At 42.4% G+C, this 27,442-nt stretch overlaps 2 protein-coding genes across 6 annotated transcripts in view; both read right to left on the minus strand.

The window, feature by feature from the left end:
• The window catches only part of LOC119458016 (uncharacterized), a 210,529-nt gene that overhangs the window by 40,111 nt on the left and 142,976 nt on the right, over positions 1-27,442 (minus strand). The window lies entirely within an intron of this gene.
• LOC119459514 (kielin/chordin-like protein) overlaps positions 11,880-27,442 on the minus strand; it is a 44,867-nt gene continuing 29,304 nt past the window's right edge. For both annotated transcript variants that reach the window (XM_049670630.1, XM_049670629.1), the window contains 2 exons: positions 22,433-22,528; positions 11,880-12,725 (listed from right to left, as the gene is read on the minus strand). In XM_049670630.1, the coding sequence (XP_049526587.1) occupies positions 12,649-12,725; positions 22,433-22,528 (173 nt within the window). In that variant the 3' untranslated portion in view covers positions 11,880-12,648. The remainder of the gene's footprint in view (positions 12,726-22,432; positions 22,529-27,442) is intronic.

Below are 27,442 nucleotides of genomic sequence, written 5' to 3' on the forward strand. Positions count from 1 at the left end.
ATTTACATTAATGATCTGCCTTCCGTTGTTTCCTCTGACATCTTTCTTTTCGCTGATGATTGTGTAATCTTTCGCGAAATTAATACTGATAGGGATATTAACATTCTTCAATCAGACATCGTGGCTATATCCAATTGGTGTAAAACATGGCGAATGGAACTAAATATCAAAAAATGCAAGGTTATGCGTGTCGCCCGAAACACTAACACTTCTCCTATTTATCTGTTGAACAGTGTTCCATTAGAATCCGTATCATCTTACAAATACCTAGGTGTTCATATATCATGTAATTTAAATTGGACAGTGCACACAGAATACATTATTAACAACGCTAACCATATGCTAGGATACTTACGTCGCAACTTTTCCACTGTTACTTCTTCAGTTAAACTAATACTTTACAAAACGTTAATACGACCAAAGCTTGAATATGCTGCTTCTGTATGGGATCCTATGCATGTAAAATTAATCACTGCCCTGGAACTTGTTCAGAATAACTCGACTCGTTTCATTCTCTCCAACTACAATCGCACTGCTAGCATAACAGCCATGAAAGCCAGCCTCTCGCTTCCGTCTCTAGCAGCCCGTCGTAGGTTTAGCCGCTTGAATTTATTCCATAACATATACTACCATACCTTTCTTCACGACATACTTATTCTATCACCGCAATATATATCCCATCGCATAGATCATCGCTACAAGGTAGGTATTCCATTTTGTAAAACGAAAACATTTTCTGAGTCCTTCCTTCCGCGCACAGCAATCCAGTGGAACCACCTTCCTGCTGACATTGTATCAATCATTGATAACCAACGTTTTCGCGAAGCACTAACAACCATTACTTAAGTACATGCCTGTTCGAAATTGTTATTATTACTCACTGTATCTTGCTGTTGTATTTGTTTGTATTTTCCCCACTCCCCTCTGTAATGCCTTTGGCCTTGAGGGTAAATAAATAAATAAATAAATATACTCAATGTGTGAGGACAATCAAACTCAAATCAACTAGTTTTCGCAAAGTAGGTCATGGTAACAACGACTATTTAGAAAATATGTTTGTATTGAAAACGCTCACTTGCCTTGCTTATTTTAGACTGTACACATATGCGCCTTATGTACTGAAACGCCCAAAGGCCCTTGCATTATGTGAGCAGAGGACATGTTCATGTATTGCCTCACCTGAACTTGCTGGCTTCTTGGGAGGAAGTGGCAGCTTGGGTGGCTTTCGATTGACTATAAAATAATTCAAACAAAGCATTGACGAAGATCTTATACAGCAGCTTCACGCATTGGTAGCAATCCGTTAATTGCTATGTATGACATGCAAGGTGCGCCAGACTTCTTTTTTAACCACATTTGACACCGATATGCATATTACTGCACTGTGGTACCTGTTAAGAGTTAGTGTAGTTTCTGCAGATGTGCACGCGTTTACTATCAGATATACTACTTATATAAGTTGAGGATTCAACAATAGCCATGTCGGTTAAATATGGCCCAAGCTGTGTATGAGAAAAGCACAGTGCTTCTGTTCGAATGTGATTCTTAGCAGCAATACGAATGAAGCATCAACCTCGTACAATCATCTTCTGAACAAGGAGAGGAGCGGTTTACAAAGCAAACAAATTTTATCAGAATAGGAAATAAATCTGTAACACTATAGTAATTAGGTATGAGTGACAAGGAGAGGTTACAGCCGCAACCAGAGTCGAGCACAATTTAACAGTAATGTTGTAGCACAGTTTGCATTCCACATCAACCTTTTGTTTTAACGCAACCTGGCAGTTTTATTTGAGTAACCAATATTTTTATACCAAAGTATGCCTAACAGTCGAGTCTGGTGATAATTCTTCATACTGTGTATATAAGTAATATCAGACGTTTCATCTGTTATGCATTCCAGCTTGAACCACACTTCAACATTTACGTACGTAAGAAAATGCCTGTGCACATATTTAACAAAAGATGGCGCGCCAAAGACAATGATGAGAGGGTATCCACATGGACAAGCACAATCCGTGTGGACCGTTTTAAATGACCTATTTATATTATGTGACGCAAAAGGACCTGTGGCAGATTGAGACAGATTACGAAAATCCTTGTAGTGTTCTCAAAGAGGATATGACACATAATTTTGAAGCTATACATTATTGTGCCAAAACAGTTATAACACCGCTCACCAAGATAAAGTGATTTTCCAAATCAAGGCCTCAAAAAGAATATTATCGCAATTTAACTGATCTCGCGATCAAGAAACATGATATACTCATATAAACGTCGGTTGCTTCTATCCAGTTACCAAATAATCTGAATGGGAAACCACACTAGGATCAATTTCGAAATCAGTGCTTTATTTAAATAAGGTAGCCCATTTGCACTTTCATTTCTCCACAAAAGGCACATTATATGCGGCTTGTAAAGCTATTAAATGCCATATTATGTCAATAAAATTATGCTAATCTTTGCAATGCCTCACTATCAAAAGAACCAGCTCAGTTTCTTTCTAGGTCTGACATAGTTCATTTTTTGTTCCACTGACAAAGGTTTCCCATAGTGTTGCAGTTCCTGGTAATCTTTTGTTTTATTTCCGAGATGTGATAATTATTCATAAAATGTGGTCATTTACTATAAGCGAATACTAGGCCACAAAAAACTCTAAATCTGAGACATCGTTGACAGGAGTCGAGGTACTTCGACAACGCTAAAACCTGCAGACACCATGTACCACAAATCTTCTGTATCTGACCATTTGCATGCAACAGAATGATTACTTAACTGGGAAAGTAACTGGTGCCTCAACACTTGATTAGAATAGATTTTGCAAGCTTGAAAGTTCAAATCATGAAAGCATTATATGTTGGCGGGAAGTTCTTGTTGGTCGACACAATGCCTGTGGAATGTATGTCCAGGAATTCTGGTAAAAGCGCAATTATATTCTTCATAGTATATAATAATAGCGACCTGCACTTTAATATATCAATTCATAAATGAATAACATACGTAAGGAATCTTTTTTACAAAGAATTTCATCAACCCAGTCAAAAAGCATGTGGATTGTTGGTTTGACTCAGTTAATATCCGATATTTAATAGATTAGAGGTTAATTTTCAGACATAATATAATGCCGCACTAACGGTATGCTATTTCAGCATATATAGTGACCTAGAGAAACAAATACAAACTGCCTCGGAACATGATCTTGAGTTCCAACCCCGACTTTTAGAAGCAACGGACCCTGAGAGGTTTTAATTTAGGACCTCCTTCTGCTTTATATTTACTTTCCAACTGTATTATTACCTAATGTCTAATAAATCATTGATTGATTGATTGATTGATTGATTCATTCATTCATTAGGCGATGGGTATTGCTTTTTATGGTTCCTTGGTGTGACATTGCTGTGACACTTGCGGTCTTCTAACGACAGCCCGGGACTACATACTACGAATGTTGTACAGGGCAAATCGTACCCACGTTATATAGCTTTTGAGAACCATATCTGAATATGTATTCATGGACGCACCACGAGCAGTATTCGTGGTCGCATGACTAGTTGGCATAGTGTGTCCTGAAAAAAGTTTGAGAGAGGTGCCCGGTTGCATGTACACCTCACACACGACACGTGTCTGCGGTGGCAACACAGCGTTTAACCACATATATTTAATCTATATCGCAAAGCGGTCCTCATTCGTGATAAAATGAGTTCTGTAGGAATTTCCATCTTGTTAACGCTATTTAAGGATAGTGTTTGCCAATGCAGAGTTCTAACCCTGAGAACTCGCTGTGGCGTCCTTTCACAATATCATTAAATCATAATTGTCGCTCCTTTCCCGGGCGAGGATGGATCAGATCTCGGACCAGGACAAAATTTTCCTAAACTACGAAGCTTTCTTTCCGAGAAACCTGTACGAGTGGCCTTTGTAGCATGTTGCTCCATTCGGGTGGCGGAAAATATTCCCGTTCATTACACTTGCAACTGTATCAAGGTGCTATGAAGGAACTTCTGTTCACCTTGCAGGATTGTACAGAAGTCATTTACCTAGTAGCCCATTTGTTAATAGGTACGAGTTCCATAACAATCATTCTTATTTTCTAAGGGTACTTATGCTCATTAGGTTTCTTTCGCTTTCTCTTGTACGTTCCTCCAAGGATAGATTTTATTTGATATCCTTCTCGTTTCTTTGTAATACAATAATTTGAAATAGTTCATGCATTCTATTCTACAATGTCGTTTTTTTTATTTGGCCCATTATTAGATGACAATCTAGAAACATTGAACCATGGGAATTCGATCAACGGTCTATGTTGCGGTTATCATGAATTACCGTGTCTCCTGAATTTTGCCGCTGAAGCTTTTGAATTGGTCAGATATCTTGCACTTTAAACCCCAAGATTTGGAGGGAAATGGGGAGGTATCAGCGGGGAAGTATATAGCACAACATGCGTAAATATAAGCCTAATAAGTGCACACTTTATATATACTTACCCCACTGACTGTTCTGATAGGTTACGATAGTCATAACAGAACCAAGCAGCATGATACTTAAGAACAACAAATTCCGTGACATTGGTTGGTTTCTGCAGAGAACAGGAGAAGCACTTACGGTTCGCATTTAGTAAGTGGTAACGTTCAAATTAAAAAGGTGAATTCATGCAGAATAATATATATGAAAGCACGACCTTTAAATCAGTTTGTTTGATCACTACTATTAGTTTACATAACCTGACAGATTGTAATACTGTCCTACTTTCAGTCAGGATGGCTTGAGTTCCTTCATAGCATGGCTTACAACAAACGTTACAGATTATTGTCTCAGGTTCTAGTCCTAGCTTGAACTATGGCATTTCAGCAAAAGTATTACCTATATGGGATTTAAATCGCAACCTCACATACCACCCTGCGTGTGCTAAATAATGAAATTTTAGCCTCTAAATGTCTAAAAAAGGGTCCCTGTGCTACGTAAAAGAATAATTGAAGTGTCGCAGAGCGTTGCTGTATTAGTGTTGCCTGTCCTCTTCAGCAAGGTTGCATCAAACATTGCGTCCAAGGTGAAAAAAAACTTGATTAGATACGAAAGAATCACTTGTGTCGAGTAATGAAGATACTAAAAGCGAGGCCAGTACACATCTGCCTATATCCCGAATACTTTCATGACTTCAATTAAAGGCTTGTATACGTGGTGCTACAGGCAGCCCACAACCAATGAAATCATGGCCTTCAGGTGGAGTTACACTTTTATTGGCCCGAAATAACGAACTTATGATTTGGTGCAATTTTGATAACGCCCAATTATTTAACTTTCAAAAAGCGGCTCTACGCCGCTTCTAAAATACCTATTTGACACATTTTAGTTGTCTCGTCGACTATAAAGTGGGACGCCTCGTGGTAGAGTCAACATTTGGTGTGAAGTCTTCATCAAATAACAAAAATACCTCTTGTGTTTGAGGAATTTTCGATTTTACTTTTGCAGCTTTATTCAATGTAGTGCGTCTTAGTCATTAAGGAGGTCTCTAGTTCTAGCGCGCTCTTGTTTGGTTTGTTGATGGTCGCACGAGCGCTTCAGAGTTAGAGTACGTCAGTCTGTAAAGGGCATAGTTTGTGCCGTTTCGTTTTGCTGATGAGGTCATTCTAAAGACTAGCACAAAAATGGCCGTCAATAGCAACGTCAAACTCACAGATATAGCAAAGCAGCACTGAAGGTACCACAGAAAGAGATAAATTCTAATGATAATAATGAAAAAGACTGTAAATACAGGGATGTTTTAAAAATCAACGACTTTATATCATCCCGTTCAGGGACTTTAGGACACTTTCGTAAGTTTTTATAAAAACCTGCGGGGCGTATGTTAACTAACTTTTGTGCATGTGTCACGCAGTGCCTCATACAACTTCGGATGTAGAATCAACATCCGCAAGGTAACGGGAGTCACGTTAATGTAGGTGCTTCGCTTTGGAAAATTTGAAAAAAAAGATTTCGCACTACTTTTTTTGAAGAATCTACATCTTGATGGTTAAATTCTGTAACATACCCTTTTCCTTGTTTGTAATTAATAGGAAATGCAGCATCTAATAGTTCTGACAAGAAAGCTTCATTTGCTAAAAACTGAAAAACTAAAATTATAAAAATAAAGGAAAGTTTCTTAATGCCTATAGACTGCTGAACTATAACTGATACCGTATGAAAAATTTTAAAAGCCCAACCATGCTCATGAGCTTGGTGATTTTAATTCATGCGTACCACCTTTCAAAGTCTCACCCCAATTGAAACAATCAAAACTAATGAACTTCCCAAGTGGGAAGAACACATCATGACGACAATAAAAGAAACAAGGCATCATTTTCAGTAAACAAAGAGAACTTCTGCACTGGTCAAATTGGTTTTTGTTCAACATTACTAAGAGCAACGTCAACGGGAGCAATGTGTATCCAAAGGAGGGATACGCTTGCTGTAGACAAATTTTGAAAGTTACGCATGAGACGCGTACAAGAAAAAAAATTATGCCAATCGAACGAACGGGTTGGAATCTATGTGAATTGAATGTTTTCTGAAGCGAGTAATGAAGTAATATAAGTTTTCCCATTTCGCTCATGTGTCTTTGGCGCAAAGGAAGCTGGTACAGGCGTGTGGTCTCTTGCACCCGTGCTACGCAAATATACAAATTTTATGTTAACTTGTATTTCTTCCCTAATTTTAATAATTTTAAATGCACCGGCCGCTTTATGGGCTATCGCCTGTCATGAGTGTACGTTGCATTATAAGAATTTTATAATCATCCTTAATACGGGGCGACCACATTGAAGAGCTAATTGTTGGCACAATACTACTGTCCACTTCCGCGTCAATCCCTGGTTGTGGGAATGTGCCACTGTATGGAAGTCAAAGTCACCAACATGCGGTGATAACCTCAAAGAGATAGTTGTCGTTGGCACGATCAGCCGATCCCCCATAGTGGGCTCACATAGATTTTTCATACACTTTTTGTGTATGTGCCAGAGTGTGGAAATCATCATCAGTATTATCGACACGATCACACGCTTCTTGACCAATTCCCCCCGTTGGAGATCTGCAGAATAGAAGGAAATCATAATCATCATCAACAAGTAGTGATCGTCTCAAAGAACCAAGTTGGTGGCGGCCCGATATTCTCTCAGTCAAACTCCAATTGTGCGCATACGTGCAATTGCATGAGTATTATCATCATATTCAACACGTGGACACGCTTCTTGGTCGACTCCCTTTTGTGGGTATCTGTCACAAGATGAAAATTATTATCAACCTGATGAACACGTGGTGATGACCTCAAAGCCTTAGTTGGTGGCACGATATGTGTAGCTGGCGTCTTACCCCTATCCCATGTTTTCACTTTGTGAGTTTGTGACATTGTATGAAATCGTCATCATGGTCAACACTTTGCGACGATCTGAAACAGCTAATTGGTGCTTCCATGAAAGAAGTATAAGTGGATTGGATGTCCTAATATGTATTAATGGGGGGAAATTGGGTTTCCTAATAGCTACAGCATCATGCTGCTGCGCTTGCGGGCTTGGGTTCAAATTCCGCCGGCGGACACGCTTCTGTCTTCTTTTTTTTCAGCGTGAAGTACCTGTCATAGGTACCTGTACATACCCTGTCGCCTAGACGGCAAGTGAAGCCAGTTTCTAAATGTGGGAAAAGAGGCAACAATAACGTCGCTTCAAAAATCATCAGTGAATATGAATTCGACGTCCAAGAATCTGCTCTGTTCATGTAATTCATGTGTTGCTGTATGCGCCAATAACAGTTTTCTCCAATGTAGAACGACGAAAATTTGGCATTAATAATCATGTTGCTCCAGCGCCTACAAGTGATAAAAAATTATTTGGTGGATCTATTCAACACACTGCTCGCTATTTTATGTAGTAAAAAAGAACTTTTTAAATGTTTGCTCATACAGTGGCTACGTGTTGGGGGCTAAATTGACAAGGTCATACATCTTACCTGTGCTTGATTCACTTTTGTTTACAGGTTACTTGTCCAACGCTGAAACGCTGATGGCGAAGGTCTGTTCTAGCTTGAGTTTCAGTTTTCTCAACTGCTAGTGTTTGCGCTTTTCACGTGTTGAGGCAATGCGCAAGCAGTCTTGCAGTCAAATTAAATAGCTAGTGCGCATGAACGCGTATAATCGCTTACTTAAACCCTAGAATAAATGCATGGATGTGTGAGTTCAACTGTGAATGCGTTATTTCTTTGCGAATACAATATGGGACAATGCGTTGGTATGACGTACCGGGTGTACGTGTTCTTTTATGCTCGGAACGAACAATGTGAAATGCATGAACTAACACGTTGTTCTTATGAACTCTCAGGTGGTGTTTCGCAGCCTTCTTTAAGCAAAGCTTTATAGGATATCAAGTGTCGGCGGTGGTGTTGGTGTCACGCTGAAAAGTAGGCCGATCCTGGCGATAGTGCGGAAAGGGTTCAAGCTCAATGGCACATACCAGGGACAAAAAAGAAAGAGATAAAGAGCGAGAGAGAGAGAGAAAGAGGAAGAAAGAAATAGAGAGAGAAAGAAAGAGGGACAGAAAGATAGAGAGAAATAAAGAAAATCACGAAGGTCAGATACACGCACGACAAGCTTCACTTACCCCCATTTTCTCGACAGCTAGTAGATGGTAGATCGGTTGCCCCGGAAAGGCTGTGGTCCCGGGTTCGAGTCCCGGACCAGGACGAATTTTTCTTCAACTGCGAGGCTTTCTTTCGAGGAACCCGGTTGGGTTTCCATTGTAGCAATTGCTACATTTGGGTGGATGTCTCACTTCCCCTTTAATAACTTATCTCCACCTAGCGGATTTGCGCTGAGCTATTACGTCATACACTTGCTTTTGCTTCGAGTTGTCGACAAATTCGACTTCGCCCTGCCATCTGCTAGCCGCCTGGTTAGCTCAGATGGTAGAGCGGCTGACCCGGAAAGGCGGTGGTCCCGGGTTCGAGTCCCGGACCGGGGCGAATTTTTCATCAACTGCGAGGCTTTCTTTCGAGGAACCCGGCTGGGTTTCCATTGTAGCAATTGCTACATTTCGGTGGATGTCTCACTTTCCCTTTAATTACTTATCTCCACCTCGCGGATTTCCGCTGAACTATTACGTTATAACACGTCTTGTAACACAACAAATTACCTAGCGTTGTTATCATGATATTTTAGTTCATATGTTTCCTCTTTTGCTTACTTCTTTATTATTTTAATCAATTACCCTAAAGGCCCATTGGGCATTACACAGGGGTGTTACAATAAATCAATAATAGTGACAGTAGACGCATTACACAGGTAATGCATGGTAAAATAAAAACAAGAACACAAGCGAAAAAAAAAATCTTGGACAAACCATAAAAGAAATTACAACGACACATCCTAAACCTCGAAGAACCATTAAGACGAGTGTTACACAGAATCAAGGTTACTTAGAATGAGCAATTCAAAAGAAAAATGCTTGTTAATATATTTACACATACCAGCAGATACAGCATGTAACAAAGCCGTGCTCAACCAAACGTGCCTTCTACACAACGTGTACTTTTCTCAAAAGAGGCACCCGATTATACCGTGTGTCCCTGATCACAATGTTCGAGCTATTCAACGAAAAAAATATTTAAAAGCACGGCGCGACATACAAATATAGGATTACTTATAAGACTCGGATTTCTTTGGCTGCACGGACGACAAAATTTGTGCGCACCGCCAATGGCACGCCTCTATCACTTCGATGGCCAAGCTATGGCCGTGTTTTGCTTTCCCGTACTCGCGTGCGCGTTGTGCGGACGCGCACACCTGTAAGCTCCTTAGAATTGATTTTCAGCTGTTGTCTGTATCCTCTGGTCTTAGAAGAAACCATAAAACTAACGTTCAGTAGCATTTTCCTGGGCGCTGACTAAAGCCACCGGTTTTCTGTTGGTCTCATCTGGCACAGCACATACGTACGACTCCTTCAACGCCATTGGCGACAATCAACAAGCCAGCGTTTTCAGGCGCCTGGTAGCTGCCAGCGCGCCGTTCCTTCTGCCCAGATGGAGTTGCCTTCCTTGCTTCGTCATGTCTAGTGTTGCAGGCACCTACAGTTAGAAAACCGTCGGAGGTTTTCAATTACCGCACTAGAGCTTCCTATAGCTACAACTGCTTCGTCGATCCTTTGGGCGAAAGTGTCTTTTTTTAACATCGAGCTTTAGCGATGCACACAGAATAGAGCTTACACTCGCCCCCGCTAACCTTCGGGTATGGAAAACATTTACTTAGAATGACAGTGAATTCTTCCTGAGGTGAGGAGCTACGTCAAGCATACTCGTGACTTCTGGAAGTGTAGGTGTATTTCTCAGAACCAGAATTTCCTAATAAATTAAGAACCTCAGACTCTGGAGTGGCCTAGCTTGATTGCCGAGACAATGTTATTCTTACAGCTAGGGCTCCCACCTCTGAGTACAGCTTTCTATGGTGTATTATGAGTATTCATACGCGAAGGCAGCAGTGTACTGCGACAGCGATTAATTGGTCAAAAAATAAGACTGACGTGTCATCCCTCTCCATTTTCCTCTTACAGCAATGGCGTAGCCAAACTTTGCGCGCAATGAGCGCGTCTATATAGGACTAAAAATTGTGTCTCTCTTGCAATGTGCATTTGAGATATGCTAACAATTTTGCTGTCGCGCAGCTTTTAAAACCTGGTTTTTCTTGGCACCTGTTCCACGTTTTGTGTCGTAGAGGTTCATCTCGCCCAGTAGGGTCAGATGGAAGTCTCGATAAATGAGCCAAGAAAAAAATTTAAATAAAAAAACAATGAACAGTGACGTGCTCAAGCTTATCACAGATGTTGGGGGCAAGCGTGGGTGTGGATGATGAAAGTGTCAGTGCGGTGCGATGGGAATGGGCGATGCGAAGGGCTTTACGTTTTAAGTCAGTTGCTCTCGTGGAAGTTTTTCCGCGTAATGACCACGACATAAGCAAGAAGATGACTCTCACCTCACCCGAGACTTTAACGTTGAGCTTCGCAAATAACAAAACACAAGAATTTGCGATTTCACAATGAAAATCTAGGGCGTCAAATTAATAAATACTCGCAGCGTACACCACACTTACTCTTCTACCACGTCGCACCGTTGGTGTGCAAATAAACATCATCTTGCTTGCGCGCGGATGACGTAATTGTGCATCTCCTCCCCCCCCCCCCCCTTCGATACGTACAATACTACTCCACGCACCACCAGAAGAGGGCATTTTGCAGGCATCCCCGCTCGCTCATTGGCAGGAAAATGAGCGGGAGCTCACGCAAACGTATACAACGGCTACTTGTGCTCGTATCGCCCTCGTTGCTTTGTCCGCCTCTTCGACGTGTACGCTTCATAGTTGGCTCCCTGAAAACCTTGTGTATATTATATACCTTTTGTACATATTCCACTTGCGGGAATTGTTAGAAATTACCAGTTATATAAATAGAGACACGGATTAGACCAATGAAATGGAAACATTGCCTTTTAACCTACATTTTTCTGAATTGAAATCAAGGTCACGCATTTGTACATTTAATGGGCGTTGGGTGCCCCCTCGAGAGTGATATTCCGTTATTTCAGAATGCAGCACATCTAAACATAGCCTGAAAGTTTCGTTTCTTTTCGATGCCAATATTGCGTTGGGTCTCTTTAATTAAAGATTTAGGTCTTGGCTCACTGCCCTGGTTGTTTTTATGTGCGCCGGTATCCACCGCCGTCCATCGCTATAATTCAAAAATAATTTGCGAGAAATTTATCAAGACCAAAGTTATAGTAGCGCCACCCGAAAACGACCTTCCAGCAGATTAGGAGTCCAGAATTTCAACTATGGCCCATTCTGGTTTTCTTTTTTCTCATAGCATTTCTGTCAGTGTACAAATGACTTGCAGCAAACAAACCGAAAAAAAAGTTAATGAGTTTCTTCCACTGGCATGTAACGTAGACGCATACACACAGCTGCATATAGTTTTATTCATCATTGAAACGTGTCGTTGAAGCTATGGTTGATGTTTGCAAGAATCACTACAATTGTGGTAAAGATAAACAACTTAAAATACAAAATACCAGTCCGCACAAAATTTAATTTCTTCATATAGATCCGTCAATAACGCCATCATTTGAATGATGCTGAAAAAGGGAGATAAAGTGAAACTTCACTGGTTTATATATTGCACGGGACTGCTCCCCACCGGATAGCCTCAGTCATGGGTCGAGCCTTCAGCCTAGGACACCATGAAGTCGCTGCTACCCGGCGGGCTCTCAAGACCACATCGAGCTGGTCCCGGAAGTCGACGTTGGTCAGCGAGGCTTCCCACTTTATTGTGCGCTGTGCTGAGTTTGTTTGCTGATGACCTTCGTGGTTTGTCATTTCGCATCGACAAGCGTGTCTTCTTCAGGCGTTGCGTTCCGAAGAAAGAAATTTACCTATGCGTATGTCAGGGCTACTAGTTGGTACCAGGTATTGCACGGGATGACAAAAGAAAAGCACTTTGATTTAACTCTTCCCATTTATTTTATCCCTGATTTGAAGAGGCACCCTGAAAATGAAAGAGAACTTTCCAACATGCAGGCAACATTTTTGCTGTACAATTCCTGACAACGTCATCTTCATCGGCCGCACCAGCTTGCTTTCGACTAAGGTGAAGATGCGGAGCGTCGCTGCTCCTTGCCAACAGACAAACCTTCCAACTGGCCAACAATACGAGAAGATACTGAAAATGTTTAAGAAAACAAGTTTATTACTGAATCTGGCACTACCAATTCGCCTTGAAATGACCGGTATATGGTGTCAACAATGTCTGAAGCCACAAGTTTGCTTCATCAAAGCGCCAGATTATTCTTCGCTTTGTACTGTAATGTACATATACAGGGTGTTTCAGCGAACACTTTCAAAAATTCTTAAAGTTTACCTGTGACAGATAGCCCGATTCAAGTTAATGAGCCGGTCTACTCTAAGCGGCGGACATTACTTGCGCAAGAAACTGAAATGCATATTCTACTAATTAATAAAAATTTATTAATTCAGTTTTTAACTAATTATCTGATGGTCCATATTGTTATCAAAATATTGTAGCCATGGAGTTCACAAGACAGATCCACTTGGAACAAATTCTCGGGATGACATCAGTTTAATCCCGAACTTTGCGGAGAAATGCATCGGCGTTCCAGTTAATTTTGTGCTTCAATGCATAAAGCGACGTTTTCTTAAGAAACTAACTGGAACGCCAATGCATTTCTTTGCAAAGTTCGGGAATTATTATCTCGAAAGCGGTGTCATCCCGAAAATTCGTTCCAAGTGGATCCGCCTTGCGAACTCCACTGCTGCAATTTGTAGATTACAATATGGTAATTACATCAGGTAATTAGCTAATATCTTAATTAGCGAATTTTAATAGCTTGTAGATTATGCATTTCAATTTCTTGCGCAAGTAATGTCCGCTGCTTCGAGTAGACCAGGTCATTAACTAGAATTTCGCTATCTGCCACAGGCAACCTTGAATAAATTTTGAAAGTGTTCGCTGAAACACCCTGTATATTACTTTTCTCTCATAATAGCTGCGACAACACGGATACGTACAAATTTAACGTGACTTGTGGTATTTTTTCATGGGCACAGTAGCACCATCATTGCAAAACCTTCGGTAGAAAACATAGATTTTACTCAATGCGTTCGTAATCCCACCACTGTAAATGTAGTTAGCTACTGATTCGCTAAAATGGAAATACCAAAAATTCTACTGTGCAACACTCTTATAGAATATCAGGAACAACTGTAGCGTTGAAAACGTAACGTTCCAATCACAGGAAATACAGAGGAACAAAACACCAGTTAACCAAAAACTTAAAAACGTTTACTGATCATGAACATTGCCTTAGAAAGCAGATATCACAAGGAAGGAAGCCAAACACCAAACCATGCGGTATAAACACTATGATCAACAGAAGACACCGAAGCCGGTGCGATAGCTGTAACCCAAGCTTCCAGCTTCCTGTTTCTATTCATCTTACTCGTTTTGCTTTCTTTGTTTCAAATCAATTAACCTACCTTCAATTCACTTAATAGATAGACTTAGACTAGACTTAGATAGACTAGACTAGACTAGACTTAGATAGACTTAGATAGAATAGACTTAGATACTGTGCAATGAACATCACGTCAACATGTCTCAGGATAAAACAACTTAAGGCTGCTCTTCAGTACAATTTTTTTTGCGTAAATTGGCAAGGGAATTGCAGCACCTGCATTGGCAATAGCAGTCGTCCGTGATAAGCAGTTAGAGAATTCGCACGAAAAAAAAAAAGCTCTATGAAATTTTTTGGATTACACAGCAGGGACCCGTTTGATTAAGTATGTAGCATATGAAAAGTGAATCTTTCAGTATTTCAGTGTAGATTAGTAGCTACTTCATGTCACCTAAATTATAGCATATATCTCAGCTGTAAGTACGCCGTTAAAGTTTCTTCCCTTTCCCATTCTTCGTATACGGCCAAAAACTCATCCCACGAAGGTTCATAATCTGAGGAGAACAAGTTTGCCACTGTTGCGGTTTGAACGAAAAAAAAGGAAACGTTTATTTTTGTTCCTCAAGGAAAACAAGCGCTCGTGTGGACTAAAAGTTGTTACTTTAAAGCAGTTCTGAAGAGTAGCTGCTATCAAATCCTAATGATGATTATATCAAAAAGAAGCTTGTTACTAAAGGTACGTCCACTGCGCCCTCGAACTTTATTTACAAGTACTACTGTAACAGACACATCAGGCAGAGCGTACATGGAAGCATGTTTAGCGTTTCTCGTCAGGATACCTCATGCAGAAGCACCATGAATAGGTAAAGAGATGCTTCCCTTGCTTCAGCGCTTGTTCTCTGTTTGTCGTCGCGTAGATTGACTGTTTCATTGCAGCCTGCTGACACGGCGTGCTTGTGATTGCCATAACAACTGCCACGCCTTCCTCCAGAGCGTGCATGAGCGCATTGAAAGGCGTTACGGCACCTACTCCTCCCTCTTGTTTGTGCAGGTTTCTAGCTCCCCCATGGGATGACGGGAGGATATGCGTGTATGATACGCCACTCGGTGCGCATTTTTAACGCTGCGTTCTAAAAGTAGTTCGAAGCTTCGCGGAATGGCGGTTGCAGAAAGGCGTTCTATGAATCCACCATTCCGCCGTATCTTTAAGTCGACGAACTGGATTGTTTGCACCTACATTCGAAGTAGATTTAGACACTTCGTATTAAGAAAGGCGGATAGACTATGACAAAGAGCACTTACAAAATAAAATTTTGACATTTCAACCCTAGCCATATTAGATAGCTTTAGAATAGCGTTTGTCGCCTTACACACTTTAAACGCAAGGACACTTGCGGGACGTTTCGATGCGCGTCCGTTCAAGACATTTAGCTTAACGTCCGGCAAAGCATACGCAAGGAATATGTTTGAAGAGGGGGTGCCGTCTGGTGCCTCATGCCAAAAGTACCAAGCTAAGAAGACATTAACAGCAATCCTGTTACTGCTATGCGGACGCGTCTCGTTAACCCCACGGGCTCCGGAATCGCGTAACTGTGTCAGATATTGCAGCCGATTTGTGCTCATAATTAACGGTTCAAGTGAACTTAGAGAAAGCGAAAGAACATTTTAATTTACGCGAGTGTGAGCGTTCCCATCACGAGAATTCACGCTGAAGGGGGATCCATGGAGGCCGTAAACATTACGAACGTTAAACTCGCCAAATAACGTACATTACCATAGCGCACATAAACCACACATACCAAATAACGTTCGGAGCATGCGCAGTGAGGACGACATTGTTTCTTTACGTAGGTAATGCGTTTACGTTTGGTTGCGAATGCTATTCTAAAACTTTTGATTTTGTCGCACTGCCAGTGCTTCGTAAATACGTTTTTTTTCCGTAGGAATATGAAGATATTCATATATGTGGCAGTAATGACATATCTGAATTAGCTTCCTGCTACCAGAGAAGTTGGCTGGAGTATTATTACTTGCCTTTTTTCAGCATTGGCTGACGTTCATTGCTTCAGGCGATGAACTACAATAATGCACAAGAAAACGTTTTATACAGCATGTACTTATTACTTTAAACTCAATAAAACACTAAAATCAAGCGCCATTCATCAGGCATCAGGTGCATTCTTCAGGCGATGAACTTCAAGAATGCACAAGAAAACGTTTTATACAACATGTACTTATTACTTTAAACTCAAGAAAATACTAAAATCACGCGCCATTCATATGCTGTGAAGGCGTATTACCTTCAATATTAATAAAGACACTCTGCGCTTTTCCTTAGACTACAGTCCACCCCCCCCCCCCCTCGCATTATTTCCCTGCTTTCTTGCATACAGCAGCCGATGGACAAAGACAAATTTACGTCATAATTTCCGCCCCTTTTTGTTCTTGTTTTTTATTAAGCGGCAAACATTCAGCGACGGTACTCCGCATTCTTCATTGCAGGTTTTAACCGCAATCACAAGTCAAGATCAGTGAAGTTGCAGGCAGTGCATCTTACGTGGAAGCGACTCTGTGTGTTTCCTTCACTCTCTAGCTGGAAGGGTTGCTCAGTTGAGCGGAACGGCGCATCATCAATACTTTCAGTTTGAAGCGGTTCTAGGGTCGGGCAGTTGTTTAATTCATCGGAAATATAACTGCTACCGCATGATCTACGCACCGCGTTCTCTGTTCACAAAGGTCCAACCGATTGAAGTGTGCCTTAAGCGTTACGTTCCAAAATCAAGAGAAACATTTCAATTGCTTGACGTTTCGCTAATGCTTGTTGGATGCCCGGGTGAAGGGAACATATATTTGAGTAATACACATTAGAAGGCAATGAAAAACTAGAAGTGCAGTAAAAAAACACACAATAAATATGCAGATCCCCACACACTGCGAAAATTGGCGCATGCGTCCACTCCTGAGTAAGCAACCAAAGAATGGAGTATTGGAGTATTGGAGTTCAACGTGCATCGGAGTTCAGTAACGAACTCATTCCTCAGCCTCCATGGTAGACAGTGCAACCCAAGCATAAGTTTTATTCAGCAATAAAAGACATTGCATCACAATACATGGCGTGGTTGGACCATGTAGGCCACGGGGACACAATACGATGAGAGACGCGTCGCAAATTTTGGCGAAAAAAGCTTCCTGTTGCGTCTCATCGTTAGCTACAACATGCGCCCGGTCACATTGTTTTGGTAAATTGTCTTTATGTCACGAGGCAACGGAGCCATCCGCCTCGAAGCGCTAGCATGCAGGAACGACATTTTTAGGGGTGGTTCAGTGCGCTCTTTAGGCATTCCTACGTGTACTAAGAGTTATAGCATCGGGCTTTTGACTGTTGGAACCAGGTTCAAAACAAGCCATTGGACATATAATTTCGTTTACATTGAGCAACAACTTTCACTCAGCCTTAATCTATACACGCATAATGCGCTCGCATTAACTTTATTGCGTTTAGAAACACACACCAGAGTGGAAAAAGATTAAAAAAAAGCTTTGCCCTACAAGCTGACAATCAAAATACGTTTATTGTAGGCCTTTTTGACCACATCTTCCGTCTGTGAGGACTTTCACTATTTCTGAACCAGAGCACTCATCAGGTTTCGAAGACATTCGAGATCCAATTAGCGAAAATGAATTCAAACTATCACAATATGGAAAATTTTGGCGCATAACCCCTTACCCATTTCTTAGCGGAAACAATATCATCGCCCATTTTGTTCAGCAGGCACTAAATAGGCTTGCAGGCGCGCAACGTGTAATTGTCATCCGATATTTCTACTTACCGTAAATTCATGCTGCTGAGCAGCATTACTTGATTCACGTTTGGCGATGTAGTTAAGCTAAGCTGCGCCTTTTATTCAAATATTTAGGAGCAACCCCAAAAATATAGGTGTTCCTGATAACGCTTTAAAACTCATATTTCTACAAGACTTCATATATCGGCAATGGCTGGCGGTGCTTGCCTGTGCTGAACTAGGCAATATTTTTTCCATCCTATGAAGGAGCGCTATGTGTGTGTGTGTCTGCTTAACAATCGGCACAGCCACCTGTGCTGCTTACACAATGCAGCAGGAAAGGTTCCTTGCGCGTTGTCTGAGCGCTTACTACATGGTATGCGTAGGTAAATGCTGCTTCAAGCCACGATGTAATGGTATCAGTGTCGCAACAATATATCTAAAGTACTAAATTTCTCAACAATGTGCCGCTCCTTGTGTGAAGAATAAAATAAGAACCTTGAGGTCTTGGAGGAAAGAAGTAATATTTTCATTCCAATTCAAGCATAAGCGTACAGCGCTCTCTTTGGTTAAAAAAAACATTACCCGATTTTAGAAGAGCTTAGTTGTTACTCATTCCGTACTCCCACTGTCGACAAAAGACAATTCATAATAAAAACATTGATTTCAACTTTTATCTGCAAAGAAAATCTTGAATCTGACGCTGTGATACACAGCTGAATCTCAGGCAAGGAAATATTAGGTGTTCCGACAATTTTCAGAATCTGCAGGCCACCAATGGCATATTTAAAGTGTTGTGCGTGCTCGCACATAGAGCTGCAAGAAAACTTTTTGAAATATTAGAAGATACTATGATTAAGCTAGCCATGTCGTCTACGCATTTGTGCTGATGTGAAATTTTGTTACAAAAGCGTTATTTTATTTATTTATTTATTTATTTCAGTACCCTCAAGGCCCGAGGGCATTACAGAGGGGAGTGAGTTACATTCCAAGAAGTGGGAAACAAGAAACAGCAGTAAATTTATATAAAACTTAGCATAATTGAGGTTCACGGGGGAAAAAGGAAAAAATAAAGTTACATTAATACAATAAATGAGATTAACAATAAATAGCGCGCAGCACAAGGAGAGAAAACCAGCTCAACAAACAAAGCATGAATTAATATTTTGCAACAAACAAAAAACAAAAACGAAATACATGACGCTCGAAGTAGTAATATGCACCTACAAAACACAGAACACCCGTTTTAAAAAGATTGGTGTGGTAAAAAAAAATTGCGACAAATAAATAAAAAGCTGACAACGTTACAATTATGTTTATGACAAGAGCAGGTTTGTTAAAGCAGCTTTGAACTTAACGCTATCAGATATTTCGACGACGGATCGGGGATGGTGATTCCAACTTACTGACGTACTGGGGATGAATGAATTGAAAAAATGATTGGTGTGGCATGAAGGAATACCAACCTTATGACGATGGTCGTTGCGGGCTGAAACGTAACACGAGGGGGTTATCAATTTATTGTTAAGCTGGGGTTGTCATGATATATCTTATGGACTAAGCATAGACGGAATATTTTCCTACGTTGTGATAGCAAAGGTAACGATAAGCTTGTTCTGATAGTAGTGACGCTGGAGTTACGGTGATAATTGGAAAGAATGAAGCGAGCCGCCAGGTTCTGGACAGATTCAAGATAATATATGAGCGTCTCTTGACTGGTGACCCAGACAGATGCAGCATATTCCAGTTTAGTACTAACTAATGATTTGTAAAGAAGTAATTTTACAGAACTTGAAGAAAGATAAAAATTGCGGCGTGTATAGCCCAGCATGCGATTAGCGTTGTTGGTTATATGGTCAACATGCAACTGCCAAGAAAGGTTAGAAGAAATAAATACGCCTAGATAATTGTAACAGGACACAGATTCAAGGTTACTAGTATTGAGAAGATATGAAGGCAGTGTGGTATTACGGCGAGAAACCCGCATTTACTTGCATTTGTTAGTGTTCAGTTGCATGTTCCACATGTTAGCCCAGTCGAGAGCGTGGTTGATATCGGACTGAAGAAGACCTACATCAGAGTCACTGTTAATTTCGCGGTATATGACGCAATCGTCTGCAAAAAGGACAATTGATGAACGTAATCTATCAGGTAAGTCGTTCATATATGAGAAAAAGCAATGGTCCCAGCACAGAGCCTTGTGGCACGCCCGATTCAACTGCAGAAGTGAAGGAGGAAGTTTTATTAGCTGTGATAAATTGTGAACGATCGCTGAGGAAAGAGCGCAGCCATTTAAGAACGTTAGGATCAAGGTTAAGTTTAATTAGTTTCAAAAAGAGCAGTTGATGAGAAACCTTGTCAAACGCTTTTGAAAAATCTAGGAATATAGTCAACAATGGAACCCCTGTCAAGGATAGAATTTAGGTCATGTGTAAACGATGTAAGTTGAGTTTCACAGGAAAATGACTTGCGAAACCTATGCTGGTGATCTGTAAAAAAGGAGTTTGACTGTAGGAATGATGCAAGGTGTGAGTAAATGACATGTTCCATAATTTTACATGGAATGCACGTAAGTGAAATGGGTCGATAATTAAGTGGCGAATGGCTATCCCCAGACTTGTGCAAAGGAATCACCCTCGCGACCTTCCAGTCTTCCGAAATGCAGGCTGTCTCAAGAGATTGCTGGAATAGATTAGAAAGTATTATAGCACTGTATACTTTTGTCGTGATTAAAAACTTGGAATGTATATTATCAACGCCACATGATGAAGAAACTTTTAGTTTATCTATTATTTTTTCTATACCAGCAATATCAAAGACAATAGGGTCCATTGGTAAAAATCATTACCGGGATAGGTAGGGGTTACGGAACACACAGTTTTGGAAAAAAGCAGAAACAAATACAGAGTTCAGGACACTTGCGCACTGATCAAGTGGGATTAGTTGATCGCTTGAGTCTTTTAGGGTGATAGCTGAGTTGTCTTTTTTGTTAACGACGCTCCAAAATTGCCTTGGGTTATTAATTAAAAGAGATGGTAATTTAGTATTGAAAAATGAATCCTTGGCGTGCTTAAGAGTTTTTTGTATTCGGTAGCCACAGCCTCATAAGCCGTCCAACGTTCTTGAGTACCGGTTAGTTTTGCAGATCGAAAAATTCGTTTTTTCATATTACACAGCCTCTTTAAGGACTGACTGAACCATGGCGATTGCCAGTTTGTCGAGATGACTATACGTGGAACGTATTTCTCTATGAGCGATGGACAAGGATCGAACATGCTTCGTAGACGCTGCTTCGTACGCTCAAGAAGAAGCCTTCTCCTCAGTGGTCATCGACTATGATTCGAAAATTATCAGCTGCGCTACTATCCGCACTTCTAGTTCCAGCGTTTCAGAACAGGTTACCATTGCTCTTGCATTGACGGACGGTGTACATGACACGGTTTATTCAGACTCCAAGACCGCTATCAGGGCCTTTCAGATGAGAATGGTGGCTCCCCAGGCCCTACGTATCATCCAAAACGCTAAAGACCCCAAAAATCACTCATTGGCCTGGTTCCCTGCGCACCTTGGAAATATTGAGGGTGCCTCGCTCAACCCCAACGAGGAGGCACACTCGGCTGCGCGAGGTTTGACTGACCGTGCGCCAGGTAATGCGTCCTCTCCTGGGCGACCCGAGCCTCTCTACTCGTACAACGAGATCTGCAAACACAATTACCTATCAAGAAGACTCCTGCCTCTGCAGCTCTCATCGCTGTGCAGGGCCCAGGCAGTCACTCTCAGACTTCTACAAACAAGCACTTACCCGAGCCCTGCGGCACTGCACACAATGTACCCCGAACGGTTCCCAAGCCCGGACTGCCCCCTGTGTGGTGGTTATGCGGACTTCAAGCATGTCCTGTGGGGCTGCGCCTCTGCCGGACCCCCTTTCACCCAAGAGGAAATGATGACGCTTATTAAGGCCCAAGATCAGACCTCCCAAATCCTGGCAGTCCAGAGGGCCCGCGAGAGGGCCGTCAGGTTTGACCTGATGGTTCCCGAGTGGGCCTAGCCCGGTGACGTCGAGTTTACTCGCGTCTATCGTGGACCAAATAAAGTTCACTCACTCACTCTATGAGCGATGCAGCTTTTTTTTTTTTTAATGGATTCCAGTTAGTATTCACGGAGCGATCATGAAAGTTGGGCATGTAAACATCTAAAAATGCAGAAAGCTCATGGTTAATACCATCATAAATAGCGTGTTTATAGTCACAGATATATTTTTTGCGGTTACTCTGGTGAGGCACGGTGCAGCTCAAAGAAAAATGAAGCAGTAAGTGATCGCTTAGCCCCGGTAGGTACGATATAGGATGGAAAAGATCAGGCGAAGTGGTGAGCACTAAATCCAGGATGGTAATGGGTACAATTTGTGTGAGTCACTTGTGCCTTGTGTAGCGCAAATTGTCTAATATCTTTGAACGTTTCAAGAATAGATAAATCAAAAACGCCAATGCCAGTTTATTTCTCTTTTCTGATACACGTAGGAGCACGTCTCGGAAGCCTATAGTGGCTTGTGGAAATATCTTTGGCGCTTTATATGTGAGTCCTCGTCTTATTTTTGTTTCCGTTGCTCTAATCCACCAGCCGATACTACCGCTCATTTTCCTTCTTTATTATTGGAAAAAGCTTGCACTCACCACAATGGCACACTCGTTCGGCCTTCTCGCACTTGACCACAAAAGGTGGCTTGCAGATCCCTATCCACGTGACTGAGCAACTCGTCTGAATCTTCACTGTAAGGAAGGTATACATAATGATGGATCACAAATTGAGTCATGCATGTAAAGTTGTTCATTGTTACGACAAAAACACATAGTCATGTCAAATACACTTAAGGACATCGGTTAGCAAAAACCTAATCATAGGTTATTGTGACTGCTTATTGTCACAAATTTAGTGCTTGGTGTTTTGCGTACCTCATTTTTCCTGCGTGTTTGTAAAACTACGAATTTTGTTACGTTTTCATTTTCCTTGCAACGTCTATTTCAAGAGGTAAACAGTGCAGTAAGAAGTCGTTTCAACGCAGAGAGGTGGAGAGTTCAAATGGTCCGTAGTTCTGAATATCCGCTGAAAGCATTTTATGGTGAAGGTAAATATTATGCAGAGGTGGAAGCTCCAGGGCTGATGTGTACTCTCCTCCACGGAAATAATTGTAATACTGCAGATGAACTTACAGCTGGCATGAACGAACAATCTGTGCAACTTCAAGAATTTATTTATTCATATCCCGTGTGCCGCACAGCGACACAGCTGAGCTTCAAGCTGTTGTACGAGAGCAGCATGCTGCATAATGTCGCGTAAGGCCACGTCACGTAGTTTCGCAAATTTTCAAACACCATAACTTTTGCACCAAACGTAGTATTGGCATAGCTAGTGCCTCTGATACAAAGTGCACATCTTGGCAGCGATATTCAGAATTACAGGTAACGCTGCGAACCATTTTAATGAATGAATGAACCTTTATTTCCCTTTTTAAGAAAGGGGAGGGGCCGGGGGGGGAGAGGGAGGCCTGTCTGCTCCAGTCTTAGCACCTTCTGCTGCCAGACGTCCGCCTACCCGTCATGGTAGGCGTCCGCTACCTCCTCAGCCCACCTCAGGACTCGGTCCTGCAGGGTGGGATCGGAGCTACGCAGGGCAGTCTCCCACAGCTCCTCGCTACTAATTAATGGTTTGAGGTTGCGGGGGGGGGGATATTTGATGGAGCATTTCCACATTATATGGGAGAGATCTGCTGTTTGGACAGGGCAGAAGCGACACTTGGGTGTCGAGTATGTGTCGGGAAAGAATAAGGGCAAAGTGCGTGGGGTGAGAAAAGTGCGAGTTTGTAGTTGGCACCACAATATTTCTCTCTGGGGCGTGCTCGACACAGGGAGAGGTCGATACGTTAGGCGTTGGTGTTTGTAGTGTATGCAAATTTCACGGAAGTTGATGAGTGCGTCTTTATTGGTCTGTTGTTGGGAGTCATTGGCTTCTGGGGTAAGGCCCACATTTCCGTTCACTCGGTCCGTAAATCCTCGAGCAGCGGCAGGAGCCATTTCGTTGCCTGGTAGTCCTTGATGTGCTGGAGTCCAGATGAGAGCGATGTAGTTTTTCAGCGGGTGAGCGACTAGTAGAGAGTGCGCGAGGTTTGTAATGTAGCCGCTACTGAAGTTCCGGATAGCAGTGTTCGAGTCACTGATGACATCACAATCAGGTAGCCCCGATGCGAGTGCAATGGCGGCCTCTTCTGCGTCGCCCGCTGAGGTGGTCCTGACTGATGCTGAACGAACAGTGTCGCCCTGCTTGTCTACGACCGCTAAAGCATAACGATGTTTAGTTTCATAACCTGCGGCGTCCACGTAGTAAACTCCTTCTGCCTGTCCATAGCTGCGTTGTAGCGCCTTGGCTCGAAGTTTCCGGCGTTCGACGTGAAATTCGGGGTGCATGTTTCTGGGTAGGGGTTGGATGTGGTATTGGCCGTGCATGTTTGGAGGAAGTTGATGTCGCTTGTTCTCGTTGAGTGGTGGGGCGTAGTGAAGTTGTCTCAGGATCTCACGCCCAGCTCCAGCGGTGGAGAGTCGGTGATATTGCGATGATAGATGTGCTTAGGTTAGTTCTTCAAAGGTGTTAATTGTGGCTGTGGCCATCATCCTCTGTGTGGATGCTCTAATCGGAACACCAAGAGCGACTTTGTGTATCTTGCGGATCAAGCAGTTTACAATGTCCGCTTCCTTCCTAGAGAGTGAGAGATATGGTAGTGCGAAGGTGATCTTGCTTAGGACAAAAGCTTGGATGAGCTGAATCAGTTCCTTCTCTCGAAGCCCTCCGTGTTTATTGGAGATCCTTCCTATGAGGCGTAGCGTGTTATCTACTGTTGTTTGTAGTGCTTGCAAGGTATGCTGATTTGTTAGGTTGCTTTGAAGGTGAAGTCCCAGCGCCCTTATCCTGTCTACCTGGGGTACGGAGTGCCCTTCAACTGTGAGGTCGATATTCGGGGGCGATGTCCTGAAGCGTCTCGTGGGCGGCAGAAGGTGAAGCTCTGATTTGGTGGGGGAGCACCTAAGGTTCAAGTCATGACCTACTTGTTCGATCTGGTCAATGGCTGCTTGGAGGGTGTCTTGGATGTGCCCGTCCGAACCTCCGGTCATCCACAGCGTAATATCGTCCGCGTACAGTGAGAATCGGAGGTCCGGAATCTTCTTTAGAGTGAAAGCTAAAGGTCGCATAGCGAAATTGAAGAGGAGGGGGGAGAGTACTGCCCCTTGGGGCGTACCAGTGCTTCCTAAACGTATCTGACCTGATTGTTCGCTGCCTAATTGGAGCGTTGCAGTGCGCTTCGTGAGGAAGCTGCATATATAACGGTAGATTCGCTCTCCACAGTTTATACTGTTAAGTTCGCGTAGAATGGCCAAGTGGGACACATTATTGAAGGCTCCCTTGAGGTCGAGGCCGAGCAACGCTTTTGTGTCACGTGCGTCGCTCGGTTCAATGATATCTTGTTTGAGCCTTAGCATGACATCCTGGCAAGAAAGAGACTTGCGAAATCCAGTCATTTCCGAGGGAAACAAGCGATGATCTTCGATGTATTTGGAAAGGCGTAGGTGGATTACGTGCTCCAAGATCTTCCCTATGCATGAGGTGAGACAGATGGGACGGAAGTTATCAATGTGAATTGGCTTATTCGGCTTCGGAATGAAGATCACCTTGGCTGCTTTCCATTGTTGGGGCATCTTGCCCTCTTCGAGACAGTGGTTGTAATGAGTTTGCGCATGAATTGCTCATCGAGGTTGCGAAGCGTCTTACTTGTCACAGAGTCAGGACCTGGTACCGTGGTAGTTCGTACTTGGTTGAGGGCATGTCGAACCTCCGCTTCTGTGATGGGGCTGCAAAGTTCCTTATTGGGTTCACCAGTATAGTCGGGCATGGGGATTTGCGTAGGAGGGGGCATATGTTTGGAAGCCAAGTTATTGAACGTTGTCGGCAGGTCCGCTGCATGTTCATGTAGCAGTTTATTGATCTGGTGGTTATTATGCGTCCTAGATGTGGCGGGGTCCAGCAGGTGCCGGAGAAATTGCCAGGTCTTTTTAGTGCTAAGATGACCATGCGCTCCTTCGCAAACCTTAGTCCATTGCTGTGGCCTCAATTTGATAGCGTATTTTTCAATCTGAGAGTCCAATTTGGCGATTCTGCCAAATTGGGCGATTCTGCCAAAGTTCTGCCAGTGCAAATCTGGGCCTCCCGAAAGCAAGCTATACACCCAACGTCAAAATAATCTTAGTGACAAAGATCAGAAAGAAACAAGACTGGCTAAAGAAACGAAAGAAATAAAGAAATAAAATACCACGCAAGACGTTCCTGCCATTACTAATTAAAAGCAAGCGCTTAACTACATGGGACATAACCAACCAAAAGAAAGTTACCCATCGACTTCCAGTCATGTACTTAGTGCACATTCTTAGGAAATCTTCACGTGGGGAACAGCCTCTTGCGCATCATGGATTATTCGCACATCATAATTTACGTATCAATATGTGTGCCAGGCCAGCCTGGGTGGTGTCTGTGAGTTTGGAATGGTCAAGATCGGGCACCATTATGCAGTGCTAAAGTCATTACAAAAGAGGAATTGAACAGACCCCAGAAGCACTATCCTTTTTAGAATATTTCTTGCAGGACGCGGGAAGGCGAGTGTATGTAAATTGTGAATACTTGCAAAGGTTGAACGTTTTATGTGTGTAGCTGGTTGGGAGTGGGTGTTTCAGCCTCACCTCCTGTACTTATGTTGTGTCGCTGCCAGATCAAATTTTCTAGTCAATAAATGAAGCTCCCGCACGTACCCACTAAGAAAAATTGTACCATTAAAGGTGTTTTTTGTGTGTGTATGTGTGCACAGCTCCCTACACCTATAGATAAAAGTGTTGAGAGATCTAGTGCACCCGTATCCTAGTAAACCCGTATCAATGGATGATATGGAATTGTACCGCATCCCCATTTGGCGTTTTGCTTAAATGGAAACGACGTTTTCTTTATGCAGTGCTATATTTATTGATGACTATTCTGTTATTTCGTATGTGCATTGTGGTAAACCGAAGACGATTAGAAAAATAAACCGCAAAAATGCTGCGCTGCAATCCACCGGCAATTTAAACTGTGTACCTATTGAATGCCAGTCGGAATGGTTACTTCTTGGCCAATCTAGCTGCTACAATAGGCTGGTGGCACGCTCCACAGTTATTCTGTCAACCATCACCAAGGTCAAACACGTTATGTGAAGCTAGCAGTAATATCTAAAAAATAGCAAAGAGACAGGAGCCCAGCCATCGTGGTTCCCACGTTTCGCAAGAGGCCGCGCCATCTCAGGAATAAATGTGCTGCGTTATTGTGAGTAGTAGACTGCCCCGCATGTACCTGTCAATACTTACACCAAATGATACTGAATAAAAGAGTGTGAGGCTTGCTGCACATAGTATTGCGCCTGAGCCATGCTACAGTGAAAAGAACATCGACCTGAAATACGATTGGCTCATAGGCTATATTTGGATGACGCTAGGATGCTATATCTATAAACATCAGCGAGCTTAAACAATTTAAACGCAGCCAGTAGTAAAAAAGCGAGAGGCAGGATAAGAAAAAAGTCGTAGTTTCGCCCGACAGGCGAAGTATCGATGGCG

Source organism: Dermacentor silvarum, chromosome 7 (assembly GCF_013339745.2).
Source record: "Dermacentor silvarum isolate Dsil-2018 chromosome 7, BIME_Dsil_1.4, whole genome shotgun sequence".
NCBI lineage: Eukaryota > Metazoa > Arthropoda > Arachnida > Ixodida > Ixodidae > Dermacentor > Dermacentor silvarum.